Genomic DNA, 19,886 nt, shown 5'->3' on the forward strand with positions numbered 1-19,886 from the left:
GTAACCCTGTATTTTTTAACTTTAAACAATATATATGGTTCTTAAAGCAATAATAAAAATACCAATTCATAGGCCTGATATTTTCAAAAGCTGGTCCAGGCTGTATTAAGCTTAAATTTTATGGAGTGTGGAACTGCAGGGTGTCCGAAATCGTGCATCTCTGGGACATACAGGGTTAACCAAAATTTGTTTTTTGTCTTTCAAAGCAAAGCAAGTTAATAGTTTCAAAGAACGTCGAATGTAAGAAGAAAGGTTCAAGAAATTCGTTGCAGTCGATTTCTGAAACCCTTATGCGGGTAACTCTGTGACAGAAAATTTCAAAAGAAACATTCAAATCAGAATTTCAGACTAGTGACTCTAGTAAAAAAAATATGCTTGCACAAAATGAAGTAAATTAAAACGTTGTACGAGTATTTACGTGTTGAATGCTATAGATACTCCAATATGATACAGGGTGTCCCAAAAAACATGGGAATTCAGTGACGAATTGGATATCGTCTTTGAAATGAATTAGCATTGTAATACCTAATTTCAAAAGCCATAATATTATTATGTCTGCTATAAGGATTTATTTTATGAAAGGGGTAAAAGACTGTAAAGATGTTTCTATAATGTCTCCGCAAGATGAACAGTGTAGACGGACAAGTGTACTCTGTTTGTATAGTGCAATTTTCTTGTTTTACCAAGTACAACCGTAAGCAGTCAAAACATAAACAAACAAAATGTGAACAATCTTACTGATTACAGCTATATCACTATACTAAATCAAAGAATTATTTAAAAAGACGATATCGAATTCGTCACTGAATTCCCATATTTATTGGGACACCCTGTATATTATGGACTCAAATTATATTCAATCTTTAATGTAATCATTTTATAAACAAGTGTACAGTGTTAGATACGTAAACATATCGTGATGTATAGAACCGACCGCTCTATATACAAGTGTACAGTGTTAGATACGTAAACATATCGTGATGTATAGAACCGACCGCTCTACAAGGGGTAAAAATGGTTACTGTACTTTTTGGAAATAAGAGCAAGAATTTTACTTTAAGAAATTCTTCCTGTGATTTGATTAATGTGGTAAAGTTTATGACAGAAGAGAGAAAAGTTGATAATCTGGGTGTTGATAGTTCTTTTTCAAACTTATATACAGGGTTAACCAAAACGGAAGAGACTTCAGAGACGATTTTACAGAATTTATGCTGTCATCGTTTCTTAAATTTAAACTTGTCTCCTTCCTTGCAAAATCGTTTAGTAAGTCATTTAAAAGTTTTATTAATCCTGGAACAATATTAATTTTTTTTCAAAAATTACCAACACGCAGCAAAAATTGTTCAATCAAACTTTTAAAAAAACATTGTGAATTTTTTTTTTTCATTAAAAAAATGGGTCAGCGCAAGCACTTTTAAAAATCAACAATCACTTAGGGAGGTCGATTTTTCAATTTTTTCAAAACATGTCGGTCCCAAAAAGTTTTTTTTTTTAATTGTGAAAATTGGTTGATCTAGGGCAAAACAAAACAATTATATTTTTGGTGGATTCGGACAAATTTCCGCTAAAAAGTCAGTTTTTATTTGGCCTCAAACTAATTTAATTCTTAACCGATTTTTATGATTTTAATATTTTTAGATTCAGTGTTTCAATAGATTTTTCGGCACCCATATCGACATATTTCGGTACCCATATCGACATATTTTGAAAAAAATGTTTTCTTTCATTAGTGATTTATTATTTACAAAAACGTGATGCGCTGCATGAATTTAAGTGAACAAAAAAATTTTACATTTTTGTTTTGCTCTTTTATAACAGAAGAAAGATACGTGCTGAAAGAATCGGAACATTGTTAACAAAAAAAAGCCAAATAAGGTCAAATTTTGAAAAAATAAAAATATGTTCTATCTTCTTAACTTTATATTTTACTTTCCAGACATTGTATTCTACTTTCCAGGCCTTATATTCTACTTTCCAGATCTTATATTCTACTTTCCAGGCCTTATATTCTACTTTCCAGATCTTATATTCTACTTACTGGACCTTATATTCTGCTTTCCAGACCTTATATTCTATCAGGCCTTATATTCTACTTTCCAGATCTTATATTCTACTTTCTGGACCTTATATTCTACTTTCCAGGCCTTATATTCTACTTTCCAGATCTTATATTCTACTTACTGGACCTTATATTCTGCTTTCCAGACCTTATATTCTACTTTTCAGGCCTTATATTCTACTTTCCAGATCTTATATTCTACTTTCTGGACCTTATATTCTGCTTTCCAGACCTTTTATTCTACTTTCCAGGCCTTATATTCTACTTTCCAGGCCTTATATTCTACTTTCCTGGCCTTATATTCTACTTTCCAGACCTTATATTCTGCTTTCCAGATCTTGAATTCTGCTTTCCAGACCTTGTATTCTGCTTTCCAGACCTTGAATTCTGCTTTCCAGACCTTGTATTCTACTTTCCAGACCTTGTATTCTGATTTACAGACCTTGTATTCTGATTTACAGACCTTTCAGACATCAAATCTTACTTTCTAGACCTTATATTCTACTTTAAAGACCTTGTATTCAGCTTTCCAGACCTTTTATTCTACTTTCCAGGCCTTATATTCTACTTTCCAGACCTTATATTCTGCTTTCCAGACCGTGTATTCTGCTTTCCAGTCCTTGTATTCTGATTTCCAGACCTTCTATTTGGTAATGTTGATCCGACCTACTGCAACATCTGACCTACGACAGCTGTAGGTCGGATGGGCATATCTTCTTGCCCATCCGACCTATTCACCAGCTTTTGTCATGCCTATAGCGCAGTAGGGTAGAAATAATTAATTGTAGCTGTCGGACGGCCAATCAATTTTGAAGGTCAGATGGGCAATTTTTGTAGGTCGGATGGGCATTTTTCGTAGGTTGGATGGGCATTTTTCGTAGGTCGGATGGCTATTTTTCGTAGGTCGGATGGGCATTTTTCGTAGGTCGAATGGGCACTTTTCGTAGGTCGGATAGGCAGTTTTCGTAGGTCGGATGGGCACTTTTTGTAGGGGGGACGAGCGCTGCGGCCATGAAAGACTTATAATTTTAACATTTTTTTTTTTATAAAATTAGTGTATATTTCAGGTTAGGTTAGGCTCATTTCTGGGCCGAGCGCTGCGGCCACGAAATACCTTTACTTCAACAGTTTTTAATAGAATTAGTGTATATTTAGGGTTAGGTTGTTTAGCTCATTTCTGGGCCGAGCGCTGCGGCTAGGATAGGCTAGGGGGCCGAGCGCTGCGACCACATGTCTGGGCCGACCTACGAAAAATGCCCATCTGACCTACGAAAAATGTGCCCATCCGACCTACTATCGAGTCCAAGCGATAGCTTAAAGTAGGTCGGATGCACCAATATGCTGTTTTTAATGTGCCCATCCGACCTACAGTGCATCGGAACTACCACAGCTGTTAAAACCACGTGCGTGTAGGTCGGATGGGCAGTAGAGGGGATGGGCGTAGGTCCAAAAATACACCATCCTTATATTCTACTTTCCAGACTTATATTCTACTTTCCAAACCTTGTATTCCTACTTCCAACATATTGTACCCTTCTTTCCAGACCATATTTTCTAATTTTATGACCTTATTTTCTACTTCCCAGACCTTGTATTCTGCTTTCCAGACCGTATATGCTGTTTTCCAGACCGTATGTGCTGTTTTCCAGACCGTATATCTGTTTTCCAGACCGTATATGCTGTTTTCCAGACCTTTCCGACCAAAAATCTAAGATACGAAAAACGAAAAAAGCAGCAGCCAATATCTATTGATTAGACAAAGGATAAAAATTCCCGTTTACTCTACTTATTTTTCTATCACATTCAATTCAACAAAAATATAAAACGCAAGTTTATTTCAGCCAATAGATATAGAGGGCGTGTGCACAATTAATCAACAGTAAATTGTAAATAAAACGAGTCTTTGGGTTTAACATTAGTTCAAGGGATCACCGCCATGGAGTTGAAATATCACGTTTTTAAGTTCTAACTCACTACAGTTGGCGGGTTTTTATAATATTACTGACAGATTATCTCTGATATTATGTAGAAGCATGGTAGAATCAGACACCCTTTTCTCATGCTTTAAGATACTAACACACTCTATAAAATGAGCCGACTTGCGGTTAAATTAAAATAACCGTTTGAATGCAGAAAAATTTAGTTTTTAGAAATTTCAGGTTACCTTCACAAGAAAGCTATTGTTAATACGATTTAAAACAAAAACTAAATGTTCGAAAACAAAATTCGACTTCTCTCTAATTATTTAATTACCTCACAATTTATTCTAAGGAACAAACATTAAAAGAAATAACTCAGTAGTGTAATTTAAATCCCCCCTTCCGCTTTTAACATACAAACCATAAAAATCAAAAAAGGATTGTTGGCGCACAAAATTTACGAAATACCAAAAAATCGACAAAAAAATTAAAATACTTTTTCCTTCATCTTAGGTATAACAAGCTAGTTGAAGAGGGGGGGGGACTTTGTAAATACTTTACACTCCAGAGATATTCGCGATATGAAATTATGAAAAATGTTATTTCTACGAGGTTTTGGAGACTGATATACTAGTTTAGACTGAAGGTAACCCTAGCAACAAAATAATATTTTTAAGCAACGACATTTTTTTTAGAATTTTAACTGATTCAAGAATAATAACGCAAGGCAAATTAAAAACGTTAAAAAGGTACGAGGACAAATCAAACGGATGTATCCCTTAACCAAAACCTTAGCACAGTAAATATCAACTATTACCGTAATGCAATGCGTTTCTCAAGTCTCCGAAAATCGAGACTCTTCATACAATTATTTTTAAATTAAGATTTCGTTAATCAAATTTTAGTTTTATATTAAATTATATGGGTTAAAGATGAAAAAGTTTGATAGTTTTTGCAGAGACATTGCAAAGAAAGAAAAATTGAGGCGATAAGTGAAATTAAACCAAGACAAATAATAGTTTGGGAGGGAAGTGCACTGTATGGTTAAGAGTAGAGGGTTAAATCTACTTTCAATACAACCTGCCCTTTCCCTCATACTTCAAGTAAATATTGGTTAAATTATAGATTCTCACGATTCAGTTCAAACATTCCCGACTTTTCATCACTAAAAATATTCCCAAACATTTTTCTCAAATCTGATTTTAGTTTCTTCATTCGGAATAAGAAACATAAAGGAACGGGAGCGAAGGGATAAAAAGATCGGATAGCAACAAGTTTAACACTGGATTATGTCTCGACATTGTTTGAAAGTTAAATTCAAACTTGAAACACGTTCTTGCAGGAGGAGCCTTATTGTTTATCCATGTTTGAATTAGAACAGAAGCCTAGATAGATCAGGTTTGATGTTTCCAGGTCTGGAGGTGAACAAGGAGCCAGGCTACAAGGTGGGATTAATCAAACCAATCGATCTTCTCCTTTGGTGCAACTGGTTCTACTTTTGAGAGAGAAGTAAATACGGGAGAAACCGTCTCAGTACTAAATACACAAAAAGATTAAATGATTTTATCTTAGAAAACATTAATATTATATAAATAAGGATGAGTTCAGAGTTTACATTTCTTCCGTCACTGGAAAAAATGTAACGAGTGAAAAGTTTGAGTGACGTGAGTATAAATTAGCAGAATAAGCTTAACAATGGGTTAATGCTTAAAAACATTACTTTCTCCATAACCTTAACTTTTAAAATAAAGACTTTTGAAACAAACAAAATTATCAATACTAGAATAAAAAATGAAGCAAGGTTTCAGAAAAACTCTGCATAAAATCATTTATTTTAGTACTTATTAATTCATAGTTCCAGACTGGAAGGAATAATGTAACCACTCGTTTACAAAATATTTGTCTTAATGTTGATTGCTGAGTGAGGGGTTGGGTGGGGGGGGGAGGTCATTTACATTTAAATTTATTTATTTAAACCTGAAGGCCTGAATGGGGGATAAAACCTAGGAAAACATTAATTTGTTTTTTTTAGGAGATTGCTTGGAATCGTCATTTTTCAATAATATTCATTACTCGTCAAAATAAGAAGTCATTTTTTGAGTGGTTTCCTGATGAATTGAATCCATGTTGAGAAAAAAAAAGTTTAAAATAAATATAAAAAGTATATTTTTTATTCATATTTACCTACTGACGGGAGCTGGGACCTTCTTCATTTTCTGGACAAAGTCTAGCAAAGATATTGCTGGCAGCCAGGACTTGTCTCGTGAAGCAGTAGCAACAACATTTCTCTTAGGTTCAGCATCAAAGGACTAAATAATTCAATTCATGTTTCAACTTGAAAACCACGATAGAACAATTGTGTGAAACTTTCTGTTCAAAGTAGAAATTCCCACAAAATTTCAACTTTTTAAAATTTAGTTTCTAGATTTTTCACAGAATATTTTGGCTTTAACCTAAAGTTTTCAGTTTCTATTATATTATTTACAATTGTTGGACAAAATTGATATTTTCCTCAAAAATGATGGTAATTTTTTTCATATAAAATGAAAATGTTATTACTAAATATTTTAGATGTAAAAGGTGGGTAACAAAAGATGAGAATTAAATGAAGACTTGAAATCTTTATTTCTTTAATTATCTCAATTTTCAGGATCATTGTTGTTCTAGCCCACACCACTAAATAATTAAATACTATTTATTATGAATGAAAGAATGGCGTAAAGCTAAGGGAAACGTCGAATTGAAGTAAAATGACTTAATCTGTTGAGTCGTCTCTGAAGACCCATCCTTTGGGGGGTCTTCCAGCACTTATTAAAAAAATAAAAATTAATTTATTTTCTCCTTGAAATCGGTCATTTTCCTCAATACAGCGAATATATTTGCGCGACAAAACCTACCATGTGAGGGGGAAAATTATTTTCAAAAGGTGGATAGGGAATAATTTTTTTGTATCGAATGCTTCAAGATTTAAGCCGGCGCTTAATTTAAACCGGGTTTTGGCGGATTTAAACCGCGGCTCAAATTCTTTAAATTCCATCTCAGGAATTTTTTTTGGTGTTATTTTTCATTACCTCCGACTCGCAGCCAAAGTGTTCAGCGTACTCATGAACTAATTGTCTCTTCTCTCTGTTCATACAATCAAAGGATTTGATCCGACTCTTCTGTTTAGACTAAACATAATTAGGTCATATTCACCAGAATACAAACCTATCACAGGGACTCAGAATTCCTACGCAATTCATCGTGACACATTTGTTTGGCATAGAAGAGATTAAAAGAAAAACATACAATCAAAGTTAAAACTAAAAACATCTATATATATGTGTATATACTTTGCTAGTCTGTTTATTTGTATCCAATAAACGTCAAAACGGCTGAACCGAACGGGCTCAAATTTTGTGTAGGACTTCACATGACCCCAGAGAAGGTTTATATACTCAAAATTTCAAAAGTTAGCCACCAACAATGTTCGATTTTCATTAAATTTTGAAAATAATCGATTTTTTAAAATAAAATCCGCGAACTTTTGTTTTGTTTGTATTTTACAATGTATACAAAGAGAAAATGTTTACAATTCAAATAGAAGAGCCTAGTATTATATAATTGATTAACTAGCTAAAGCAGATTCACTGCGAGACTTATACTTTTCAATCCTTTATCCTTGATTAATTTTTTATCTTTTACAAAGAAATTTTTGTTTTATTTTTGAAGAAAGTTGCTGATCGGGGAGGGTGAGTTTGACCAATCTATATATAAATTTGGCTTGTCTGTCTGTCTGTTTGTTTGTTTGTTTGTATCCAATAAACGTCAAAACGGCTGAACCGATCGGGCCCAAATTTTTTGTGGGACATCTAGGGACCCCAGGGAAGGTTTATGAATGATCAAAATTTCAAATATTTGTCTCCATCAAAATTCGATCTTCATTAAATTATTGAAAATTTTGAAAATCCACCTAAGGCTAGTCTATATATAAATTGGGCTTGTCTGTCTGTCTGTCTGTTTGTCTGTTTGTTTGTTTGTATCCAATAAACGTCAAAACGGCTGAACAGATCGGGCCCAAATTTTTTGTGGGACATCTAGGGACCCCAGGGAAGGTTTATGATTGATCAAAATTTCAAATATTTGTCTTCATCAAAATTCGATCTTCATTAAATTTTTGAAAATTTTGAAAATCCACGAATTTTTTTGTGAAAATCCGTGAATTATTTTTGTTTTGTTTTACGATGTACACAAAGAGAACATGTTCACAATCAATTTAGAAGATGGGCGCGAAGCGCCCTAAAAGCCTAGTTTGAATACATTTGGAATCCTGTCTTAATTTTTTGAGGAATGAATTTTTTTCCCATTTTAAAAACTTTTTCCCCAACTCAAGTAACAGCTAGGTGATCTGAAAAACCTTAAACTTCGTACTGATGTTAGTAATGAGATTCTTGACTAACATGTAGGTGTTCTAAACAGACTTTTTAATAAAAAGCTACAAAAAACATGGAAAAACAGGGGGGGGNGGGGGGGGAATAATTGTTACCCACTTTTTTAACACTATCTAATTGAGTTCTCTATTCAAAAGATTAAAAATGAATTCATGAATCTAATGTGAAAAACATTAACGAATTGGGAAAATATGATAAAATAGGGGAAAATAGTGGGAAAAGTGATCTGAAAACCTAATTCTTATGGTAGAGTAAAACACCTAGCTGATATTTGAATCAGCTTTAAAAAGCTTTAAAAAACATGTAAAACTGAGGAAAAGAGGGGAAAATATTTTTTCCCACATTTTTATTTTTTTACTTAAAAGAAACGCAAATGGTGCCCATATGCAAAATTTCATTCAGATTCCTCAAAACATCCCAAATGTATTCAAATTGGTCAAACTCACCCTCTCAATTTAACAATTTTGATAATCTTTCAGTCTTTATTTTATCTATTTATTTCCAATCTCTTATAGATGATGGTACAGGGTTACCCACAAAGGATGAGACTTCAGAGACGATTGTACGGAATTTGTTTAGTCCGTTTTTTTGCATTCGGGGTTTATTACAGGCCAAAACTGGCTTATTTGTGTGCTTAATAATTTAGTTAACCATCAATTTACTCAATTGCCTGGTGAAACCAATCAAGCTTCAAATAGTCATATATTTAGAGTTTTGGATCGTCTTTACAGTCTCATCCTTTTTGGGTAACCCTGTATCATAGCAGAGTAAAAATAAAAACTTTACCTCCTTCGCAAGCTGAACCAATTTTGCCAGCTCATCATGGATCGTTGAACAGAACTTAGGATCTCTTTTAGCATAATCCTTCATAAAGTCGGAGTAGCGGGGAGTGATTTTAGCACTGAGCTCCGGGTTTCTAATCTGTAGTGCTAGCGCTATTCTCTTGTTACGTTCAAGTTTGGAACACTCCTCGGAGCATTCTAACTTCCTGTTGCTCTTAGATAATTCCTAAACAAAATCCAAACATTGAAATCATAATCTATAAATATTGTGTATATTTCCTAGCTTGTTACGAGGATAAGGTGCTTAAATATTATTCATTACATTAATAGACAGTTCATTTGCTAGACAGGACATTTTTAACACTTCCTAATACTTATTTCGTGACTCAGACATTTTTGTCCTGAATCTTAATTAAATCTTTACAGTGAAGGTCTTACAACGAAATGTCCTACCAATGAAATGTCCTACCAATGAAATGTCCTTCCAAAAAATGTCCAAAGAAATTTGCCCTTTCTTGAAATTACTTTGCTAACCGAGTTTCTATAGAATAAAATAGATGTAGTGACCCACCTTGAGACTAACAGTATTTCCTGCTTGCACGTCCTGCATCCGGGTAGCAAGAAGAGCTGTAGTAACCCTACTATAGGAGTTATCGGAGCAGGGTAGGCTGGCAGTTCGGTTCCCACACTCGCAGGTTAACCGAACCTAAACAGGAGTAAAGGATAGAGTAACAAATCTTGTTCAAGGTTTGATATCAAATCCATTATAAAACATAATTGTGGTGTAAAGTTTTTCTTTGTTTCTTTAAAAATGTTTATTTCATCAGGAAATTATTGGTTGGAGACAATGATGTCATTGCTACGGATTCATTTCATTTCAATACGGATCCGGATCCTGGATCTGCAATCCCTTAAAAATAATTTGATCCGGATCCAGGTCACAAACTTGTACTAAACTTTTTAAAAAATTAAAAAAATTTCTAAAATATTTCTTAATTTTTCTCTTATTATTTTTAAGTATTGACTAAAGAGAATGATTGAAAAACTGATATCTAAATGGTTGAAGATAATCTCGTTAATTTTCTGGCTTTTGAACAAATTGTCCATCAAGTTTTCTAAGGGCCAAAAGTTAGGGGTAGTGTATTAATAATCCGGTTTATCTTGAGGGTGGGTGGAGTCAACAGTCTGGTAAAGATTTGAACAATTCTTTATTTTCTGTGCAGAGTTTAATCTAGAAAAAATTAATTCTTCAGAAATAAATAAAAAACTATAAATTTAAAGTGCATGTGTATACCTGAGTAGTACAGACTGTATCAGGACAAACCCCAGTATGACAGGGTTGAGCGCAGGGATGTTCACAGCTCCTGCTCCTGGTGCAGGGTTGAGTACAGATATCTCCGGTAAGACAAGTTCCTGCGTGACAGATCTTGATGCAGGAATGGTTTTCACAAGATAAAGGTTTTCCACACGGTTTTCCGCATGATATTCCTTCCACCAGACAAGCAACATTCTTCCTCTCTTCATGTCCACCATAGCACTAGAAAAAATATAAAGTCAGCTAAATACATTTTTCTGACGAATGAGAAAAATCCCCCTCCCCCTGTTCAAGACTTATTTTTCCCCACCATTGGCTTAGTAAGAATGTGTGTTATAAGATCAAAAGTTTATTCCCGATGTTTTGGTTGAAATTTCGCCATTTGGATCTGGATTAGTTGATCATCATATTTTTGCGGATCAGAATCCAGAAAGCCCAAATGTCGCAGAATCGAATGGATCCGGATACTTAACACTGCACTGGGGGAAAAACTGATTTTCATGTGCCCTGTAGGCAAATAGAACGCATGAACTTATTTTCAACACAAAAATACTTTTAAATGCTTATTTTTTTTTATTTTTTAAGTTGAAAGGGATAAAAAAATAATTATTACACCTAGTTGCTCAAAAGAAGTATAAAAGCTTTATTAGTCAATTTTGCCTCAAGCTTCCAATCTGCCTAGGTTCGTTATTTCTTAAAAAGAAGTTTATTTTAAAAGAATAATTACCCGCTTGACAATGAGTTGAGTACAGGGAGGGCAATTATCCTCGCTATGACAAGAATGTGTAACGGTATGAGAGCAAGGATGAATCCTGCTGCAGGGTTCCTTACATTCCGGGGGCCTAGTTCCACAGGCTACCGGGGGATACAGGACTGCTGCTCCGCAACTACAGTGGAGCTCGTCAAAACTAACACGAGGACAGGTTTTACAGTTCCCACGGTGGCACAGATCTTCACATCTGAAAATATATGTAGATTATTGCAAAAATACTATATAATCTTACAGGGGTTTATTTTCTTGAAAAACTATTCCCCACCCCCCGCTGAATTGGGGGAAAATACACGATTTTTATGAGAAAATAAATAATTTTTTGGATGATGAAAAATGATAGAAAAATCTTGTCTTGATGTTTAACTCCAATGTTTCATTCTCCCCCCCCCCTTTCAAAAATCCCCCAGGGTTATTTCTTAAAAATAAACACACCCTGTCATCTTAGTTTTTGTTAATAAAACTATTTAGAAGGGTCACTCAATTTTTTTTTTAATAAATACTAGATTTTTAAAGCTTTAGGGAAAAAACTAACTTTATTTTTCCTGATTATAATTTGGCAATATAAAGGGAATCGAAGTTTCCTTTTTTTAAATCTTAATTTTACTAATTTGAATAGGAAGGATATTGTCATTCTGAAGAACGTTTGAATTTTTTTATCATATCAAAATTGCCTTTGGGATTCGCGGAATTTACTATATTTTCCCCCGATTTTTGTCTTGATATTTTTGTTGTAGATTTTGGATTTTAAAACTTAAAATTCTGCTCGAGCAAATAGCCAAAAATTGAAACATCAAAGGTTACAACGTCGGGTTTGAATATGATGAGTGGTATGAGTAATGTCGTATTACCTGTGTAGGGCACAGGTGAGAAGTTTTCCGCAGATAAGATTACATTCATGTTCTATCTCTATACAGCAGAGCTGGGTACACTTATGCCGACCACAGGATCTTTTCTTCTGACATCTCTTCTCACATCTAGCATCATCAGGTCTACCGGTCAACTCACAGCACGGTATCTCCTTATCCATATATCCGCACCTACACCTTACCAGGGTGTTCTTAGGACATGTCGGACAGGGACCTAGAATCATTATTAATAATACCATCGGGTAGAAAATTAAAAAACTAAATTTTTTAAAATTAAATTGCATTGATTTCAATAGTTTAAAAGTAGAATATTCAAACTTCAAACTTAGATCTGATATTTTCCAATAACGAGACAAATGTTACTTGTTTACGTCAATTATCTTGCAACAAAAATATAATGGCGTTTGTATCATTAAATATTTTTATCAATTTAAAACTAAAAGATGTTGACTATCATTTGATCGCTTGAATCAAATGGTGTCGGTGTAAAATGAACATGACACTAGGCCAACGAGGTTAAAGTATATAGAGTGAAGATGTACGTCAATCCTTGTACAGGCCGTGTACTCCACTTTCAAAAATCAATCTGTGTATTACAGTACGTGGGGGGATTACTGAAAATATGATTTTTGCGCTTTAACAGAATTTGGTTTTCAATAAATTAAACTTAAAGGGACTGTTAACATTTAATTTAAATTGATCTTTTCCGTTTATAGAAAGGAATGTACGATACACAACGGTACCTGTGAAAGCTATGTTTGATTAGGAATGCATGATATCCATAATTTTCTCTTTGAATATAGATTGTTATAACTGTGGTTTTTCTGGCAAGTGACTTGCGGATTTAATGCATTTAAAACAATGGAGGAAATGGTCAGAATTAAACACCTTTTGATCTACACACAAACGACTGTAACTTCCTCATTATTGATTTAAAGAGTATCATTGTGAATTGTTCATGCCCCATTCAAAATGAGGGTCACTTAAAGAGAATCCGTTTAAAATGGTTTAAACATTATTTGGAATCATTGATCTGTTAAGAAGAAAAATTTTAGTTGTTTCCATAATTTTTTCCCATTGGGATTTCTTTATAACTTTTTTTTACAAAATGCCGATTTCAAACGAGGCTTGGAAAATTTGTTTTCCATTTAGGTTAAACCAATGCTTAGGATCCATTTAATTTTGATGCGGATCCGGATCCTAAGCACTGGGCCGTTAAACACTGCTCTTTTACAAAATACAATACAACATTTTCACAAAGGGAATTGCTAAAACAATCTTTAACAGAGTAATAACTTCTTTATTTACAAACGATTCTGAGAAAACTAAGTAAAATTTATAATACAAATCCTCCCCAAAACACTTGTACTCCGAAAGCGTACTGCATATTTGATGTGTGTACTGCAAGATTAGACCGTGAAGTCTTTATATTCTATATTAGCTAACAGTCTGAAGTGTAAACTGAAGCTAAATAGCTGCCCAGGTAGTCAAATATTATCCCCCTGCACTGAACATGTACAGGGTTATTTAAAATTGAGTTTAGTCCCTCTCAGTTGTAAAATGCTTACCATGACATAATATTAGTTGTCTACCTGTGTGACAAACTGAAGAGCAGGTGTGAGGACTTGCCAGGTTTCCACACGGGAGTTTAGCACTACAAGTCATACCACAAGTAGGAACAGGATCCAAACAGTTCTCACGCGGAGATAATCCGTCCCTTTCATACAACTTCTCCAGGGGGGTTTGTCCGCAGGGACAGGTTGTAACTCTACTAGGGGTGAGTAGACAGGGTTCACAGACTCCGGGATGACATGGAGAATCGCATTGATGGAGCTCACAGTCGCGGGACTTCTCACACATGTTCTCACACTCGTAGTTTGTTACTCCAACAGTTTCTTTACTGCATACTACTTCACGTACACTCTTCCCACAGTAGCATACTAGAAAACAAAGGTTCCAGTGAATTTTTTATCATATGGTCATAGATACTCCCGATGTTAATTGTAGCCTAGGTCTAGGGTACTTATTGCCAATTTGGTCCAGCCGTTTATTTAGCCAGCTATAGCGAACATACATCAATTATCAATATATATGCATCCAGGAATCAAGAAAAGATCAAAACCTGGGCGGATTTAACAGACAACCCCAGACGTGTTTAAAATGTGTATAGAGAGGAGAAGTAGACTGTGGGTCAGAACACCCCTCAGCGATTCACTTTACTTAATTATTCAACGAAGAGCTTTATTGTAGACTTTAATATTTTAGAATTAAGAATGACTTTAATAAATAAATTAATTACCTTGATTGAAGACCTTAAGACAATCATAACAAGGACCTTGATGACAAACATCCTGACATTCATGTTCCTCACAGTTTAATTTCTTTCCACAAACTCCCTCACAAGTAAATTCCTCGCCACACCTTTAACAATATTATTATTACTATTAAAAGATCGGCAGAATACAAGGAGAATGCATTCTTTGACGTTCCTCAGAAGTTTTGATTAGGAATTAATGCTTAGATGTTCATTACAACTCAATAAAATTTCAAGGTTCAGTTTTAAGAAAATTTGAAATATAAATTTTTAATTTGATGATGTACATTATACACTGGAAACAGACGTTTTTATTATTTTTAAATTATATTCTACAAGATTTTGTGGGAAATTAGATGTAACCTGTTACCCAAAAATTGAAATATTTTCCCCGACTCAGCGATAAAAATGTTCTAACATACAGGGAGGGCAGGGAGGAGGTAATGTTTAAAGAGGGGGGGGGGGGACTTAAACTTACTTCATTCTAGTTTTCTCTTTTCCACAAGGGCAGGTTATCAGTATAGTAGCAGTGCAGGTTGGACAGGGTCCAGCATGGCAGAGCTCCTTACAGGAGTGAGAACACGGATCTGATCTTTTCCTTCCACATACTTCTCCACAGGAGTGAGGAACCAGACCTTCGTTCCGGTTCCAGTCCGGGTTCCGGAGTTTTCTACAGAAGCAGCGGTACTCCGAGGGACCGATGGAGGTAACAGATTGACATCCAGGGCACCTCCAGCCCCCAGACTCAGTTCGGGCGGTCTTAGCCCACTTCTTTATACAATTGAGATGGAAAATCTAAAAAAGACAATTTTAGCCCAAATACTTCAATATAAAATACAGGAAAAATGTTTATTAACCTTTAAAACTTGATATAAAACTTACTTGGAAGCAATTGTGACAGTCCCAAGTTGCATGAGTTTGCCTAACTCTGTCAAGGCAGACCATGCACTCGGTCTGACCGCGGACCAGCTGATCGGTCAGCCTGACCCTAAGGTCGGCTCCAGCGAGCAGGGCCAGCTGGCCCTCGTAGGTTCCCTAAAAATACAAGTTAGAAATGAAGGAAAATTTAAACAGTTTCAGACAGGTAAGAGGAAGAAAATAATTTTTGACTAAAACTAGATATGTATCTGGATTTTTATTTTTATTGAAACCTATGACTGACCTGCTCGCTAAACAAGTTTTTTGACGGCTCGTCAGTTTCCACGACAGCAGCCTGTGTATCCGTCTCTACACTAGGTTTGTTGATAGCACTCAGAAGAGGATTATCTTCAGAAGGTGGTTCTTCAGTACTCGCTCCATCACCCGGCTCAGGTCCTCCCCCTCCTCCTCCTCTTCCCCGATCACGACCTCGACCCCCTCCTTGATACGGTCCTCGCATCCCTCGCATTCCACGTGCACCAATCATTGGAGGCGGGAAGCCTCTAGGCGGGAAACCAGCAGGAAACCCTCGACCTCGAGGGAATCCACGACCTCTCATACCTCCCGGGATAATTCCTGGAGGAAATCCGGGACCTAGGTGAGGCGGGAAACCAGGTGGAAAGTGTCCCATTGCCTGCGGCGGAAAGAATCCCTCAAGACCAGGGAAAGGAGGAGTTCTAAAGTCTGAACCTCCATGATGTAATCCAAACAGAGGAGCAGGAGCTCCAGCCATACCAGGCATATGAGGGGGCATCCCTCGTCCTCCTCGGCCCCGTCCTCCTCGAGCTCTCTGAGCGTCTTTGCGGTCATCTCGTCCTCGCTTCTCTCGCGGTCTGTACGCACCAGGCTGAACCTCTGGTGCTTCAGATTTAGAATTTTCATCGTTTTCATCTGTTATCCCGTGCTCCTTCTTGTGCCGGTCAATGAGTTCCTTATCTTCCAACCTCATTTTCAGCATCAAAGCTTTAGTTTCCTCGATGGCGGCGTTTTTCCCCTCAGATTTATCCTGGTCTACAATCCGACCGTAACCAAAGCTACCTCTACCTCCTCGAGACATACCTCTACCCCTGAAAGTTCCAGCTGATCGATTGTTCTCATTCTCATCATGTCGACTTACCATATCCATCTTGTTTCCGCGTCCCCTGCCTCTGAAATCATGATGCTTCCCTCGGTTGCTTCCATCAGCTGAAAACTGCTCTTCCTCCATAGTTTGTCCCCACCCTCCTCTATTGTTGTTCGGAGGATGAAAGTTTCCTCCGAAGAAAGGTTCGTTTTGCCGATGAACTTGATTCGGCGGAGGCTGACTCATATTCTGCAGAATCTGAGGCGGAGGCCCAGGCGGAGCAATTCCAGCTCCTTCCTTCTCACACTCATCATTCCAGCTGCCGATAACAAGATCATCTTTAGGATTTTCAGCCTCGTGTGGAGCTGGCACCTCGGGAGTAAACCCAGGAGATGAATCATCCCCACCAACAGGACGAGGACGTGGCCCAGGAGGACCTCCATGGTGAAACTGCATACCATTGGGAGCAGGAGGAGACTGGGCAGGAACAATTTGAGAAAATCCTCTCATATCCTGGAACATCTGAGGATGTCCCTGCATTTGTTGGGAGTAGTGCTGCTTCTGATGAAGTTGTTGCTGCTGTTGATGCTGTTGCATCCGAACCATATTCTCCTGAGCCTGAAACTGGGCCATGGCAGCATGATTCATATTCTGTCCCTGAGCCCCCGTCTGCATTCTTGGATCTGCAAAGTGTTGCATTTGTCTGTCAACGCTAGGAAACATCTCCGCCAAAATTCCTCCTTGAATTCCTTTCCAGGCATATTGTTGATTCTCATCCATACCTTCTACAGAGAACTTGTCAATTCCATGAACCATTCGTCCCATATTCCCCATGTACATGTTTCTATCTCCCATCTCTACCCCAACCATTGGAGGAGTAGCTGGAGGTCCTGGCATCTGAATACCCGGAGTAGAATTAGGAGATATTGCAGGAGGCATTCCTTGCTCTCCTGGTCTCTGTCCATGCTGTGCTGTTCCTAGCAGCAGATATCCTTGTCCTCCACCCTGGGAGGAGGGCGGGGACTGAACAGGTGCCATACCGTTATGTCCTTGGAACATGGCAGCAATATTAGCTCCACTCCCCAGCATCATGTTTAGGGTTGGAGGAGATTGATGTTGTGAACCAACAGGAAGCATTGATGAGAGCTGGGAGATCTGCTGGCCAACAAGAGGAGCTAAACCGCCGTGCTGTCCCAGCATCATGCTCAGCTGTTGCTGTTGAAGCTGCTGCTGTTGCTGTTGTTGAAGATGCTGTAATTGATGTTGGAGACCCTGGTCTACTCCTGAATGCATCGGTGCGCCCCACTGTCCTGAGAGTTCCATCCTCTGATGAGCTAGGGAGTCAGCAACTGAGAGAAGATTCTGTTCTCCCCCGCCCCCACCAGCTGCAGCCCCACCCCCCACCATTGACCAGGCTTGCCCCTCAATGTTGGGGCCAGATCCTAGTTCCCCAGGAAAAATGTTTCTGAAATAAATTAGAATTTATGATTATAAATTATTTATTCGAGTAGTTTGAGCATATTCACATATATATTAAGAATCATAAGTTTTATAATAATTTAGAAGAAAGTACAAAATCTTTTTCTAGAACATTACCGAACAGAACCTTAATAAAATTGAAAAATTAACCGGTTCGGTGATATAACATTTTGATTCAGAATGTAGTTTGACTTATTTATAGAGCATTTTTTAACACAAAATGTGGGAAAATGCGATTTTGTCTTTATATCAGATTTTTGGCCCCCCCCCCCCCCAATAATTTTTTTGAAGGAGCGGGGGTCGAGCGCCGCGGCAAGGACAGTCTAGGGGGCCGGGCGCTGCGTCCACATATATCTATATATTACAAATGAGATACATGTACAAAATTGATACAAAAGGGGGGTGGGGTCAAAGAATCGTATACTGGGAAATTTGTTTTTTCCTAGAGAACGTTTTTTTGCCCCCCCCCCCCCCCTCCTATCAATTTTGTACATGGATCTTATAAGTTGGACATGGATATAATTGACCATGTGGCCGCAGCGCTCGGCCCCCTAGCCTGTCCTAGCCGCAGCGCTCGGCCCAGAAAGTGTCTTAAGTAGCCTACCCCGTGGCCGCAGCGCTCGGCCCAGAAAACGTCTTAACCTAACCTAACCCTAAATAATAGTAAATAAATACTAATTTCGTCATGAACAAAATTGATAGGAGGGAGGGGGGATGGGGGGGGGTCCAAAAATCGTTCAATAAGACGGACCCTACCAAAACTAGAGAATGTTAAGATTTGAACCCTCCCCTCCCCCCCACTCTAGGAAATTACCAAACTTTGCTTTAAGTACTTTTTCACAAAAATTACGATGTTCAAAATAAAATTATTGGTAGAAATAAAAGGAATTTTGTATTAGGACCTATAACTTAATGAAAATCACACTTTTTCATAATTTTCCACGTGAGCCAATTAAAACAATACCGGGGAGAAAAGTTCTTTGACCCACACAGAATTCAGCTGAAACAGTAAAACTTTTTTAGCCCCAGAACAAGAAAACAACTCATTTTGTTGGAATAACTGATTTATCACACCGTGGATTCGATAATTTTCAAATAAATGCTGATATAACACTTTAAAAATTTCTAAATTATTCTCGTTGTACTTCTAATACAGTTTCTCGCCGCACCGCACGGCAACACAGCCCCGAGAGCAGGCCATGTTGGATTTACGGTGCGGCCTGGGGCGTAGCTATCGATCTACTCTGTTCCCAGACAAAGGACAGGTCGTCGTACTTTGTAAATATCTTTTAAACAATATCATTAAAGAGAAGAAAGGAAAAAATAAAAAGTCTAAAAATGAAACTTGAAATTGTAAAAGATTTAGAGTAAGGGATAAAAAATGAAACTATAGGATTTAGGAAACTAGAAATTTAGGAAAGAGGGATAAAAAATGAAGTACTGCTGAAGATTTAGAAAAGAAGGATGAAAATGAAACTAAAAAATATTGAAAAGAAGGATAAAAATTTAAACTAGAAAAATGATTTAGAAAAGAAGGATATAAAATGTAACTAGAAAAGAGTGTTTGTGTTAAAAAATTCATGCAATTGAAAGCATAAAAATCTGGAAACAAATATAAGATGCAAATTAAGGAAACATGAGGTAACAAAATGGATAATGAAAAAACGGGTAAGATTGTGAAAAACGTATTGGATCTGGTGAAATTTTCGATAAATGTGGACCTAACATCTACTTTTTTTACTCTACAGACAGAGGTTTGGTCCATCACCATCACCGAATTTTAAAAGTAATAATGTTTGGTAAAAGTATAGCAATGGCCAGATAGTGAAAAAAGTTGTGTAAAAATAATAAGTAAGTACAGCGATAACCAGAAAACTCTGGAATATGAAGACGTCTTTTAGGCTAAAGTTATGACTTTAATAAACTTGAGACAAAGCAATTGTACAGTCAAACGTAATACCTGGAGAGA

General features: G+C 36.8%; 1 protein-coding gene across 2 annotated transcripts; it reads right to left on the reverse strand.

Moving 5' to 3' along the window:
• Positions 1 to 3,877: 3,877 nt before the first annotated feature.
• LOC111695229 (transcriptional repressor NF-X1) lies at positions 3,878 to 17,898 on the reverse strand. Of its 2 annotated transcripts, XR_002763816.1 has the most exons (14): positions 15,620 to 17,860; positions 15,340 to 15,492; positions 14,936 to 15,252; positions 14,443 to 14,564; positions 13,736 to 14,083; positions 12,126 to 12,357; positions 11,233 to 11,464; positions 10,485 to 10,727; positions 9,762 to 9,896; positions 9,195 to 9,416; positions 7,050 to 7,148; positions 6,163 to 6,287; positions 4,796 to 5,514; positions 3,878 to 4,074 (listed from the first exon to the last, which is right to left on the reverse strand). XR_002763816.1 is itself a non-coding variant. In XM_023464458.1 (13 exons), the coding sequence occupies exons 1-13, from the start codon at positions 17,843 to 17,845 to the stop codon at positions 5,430 to 5,432; spliced, it is 4,539 nt and encodes a 1,512-aa protein (XP_023320226.1). In that variant the 5' UTR covers positions 17,846 to 17,898; the 3' UTR covers positions 4,622 to 5,429. The 2 variants fall into 2 exon arrangements, 1 of the variants encoding a protein (XP_023320226.1); XM_023464458.1 differs by lacking the exon at positions 3,878 to 4,074 and having other exon boundaries at positions 4,622 to 5,514; positions 15,620 to 17,898.
• Positions 17,899 to 19,886: the final 1,988 nt, after the last annotated feature.

Source organism: Eurytemora carolleeae, unplaced genomic scaffold (assembly GCF_000591075.1).
Source record: "Eurytemora carolleeae unplaced genomic scaffold, Eaff_2.0 scaffold189, whole genome shotgun sequence".
NCBI lineage: Eukaryota > Metazoa > Arthropoda > Copepoda > Calanoida > Temoridae > Eurytemora > Eurytemora carolleeae.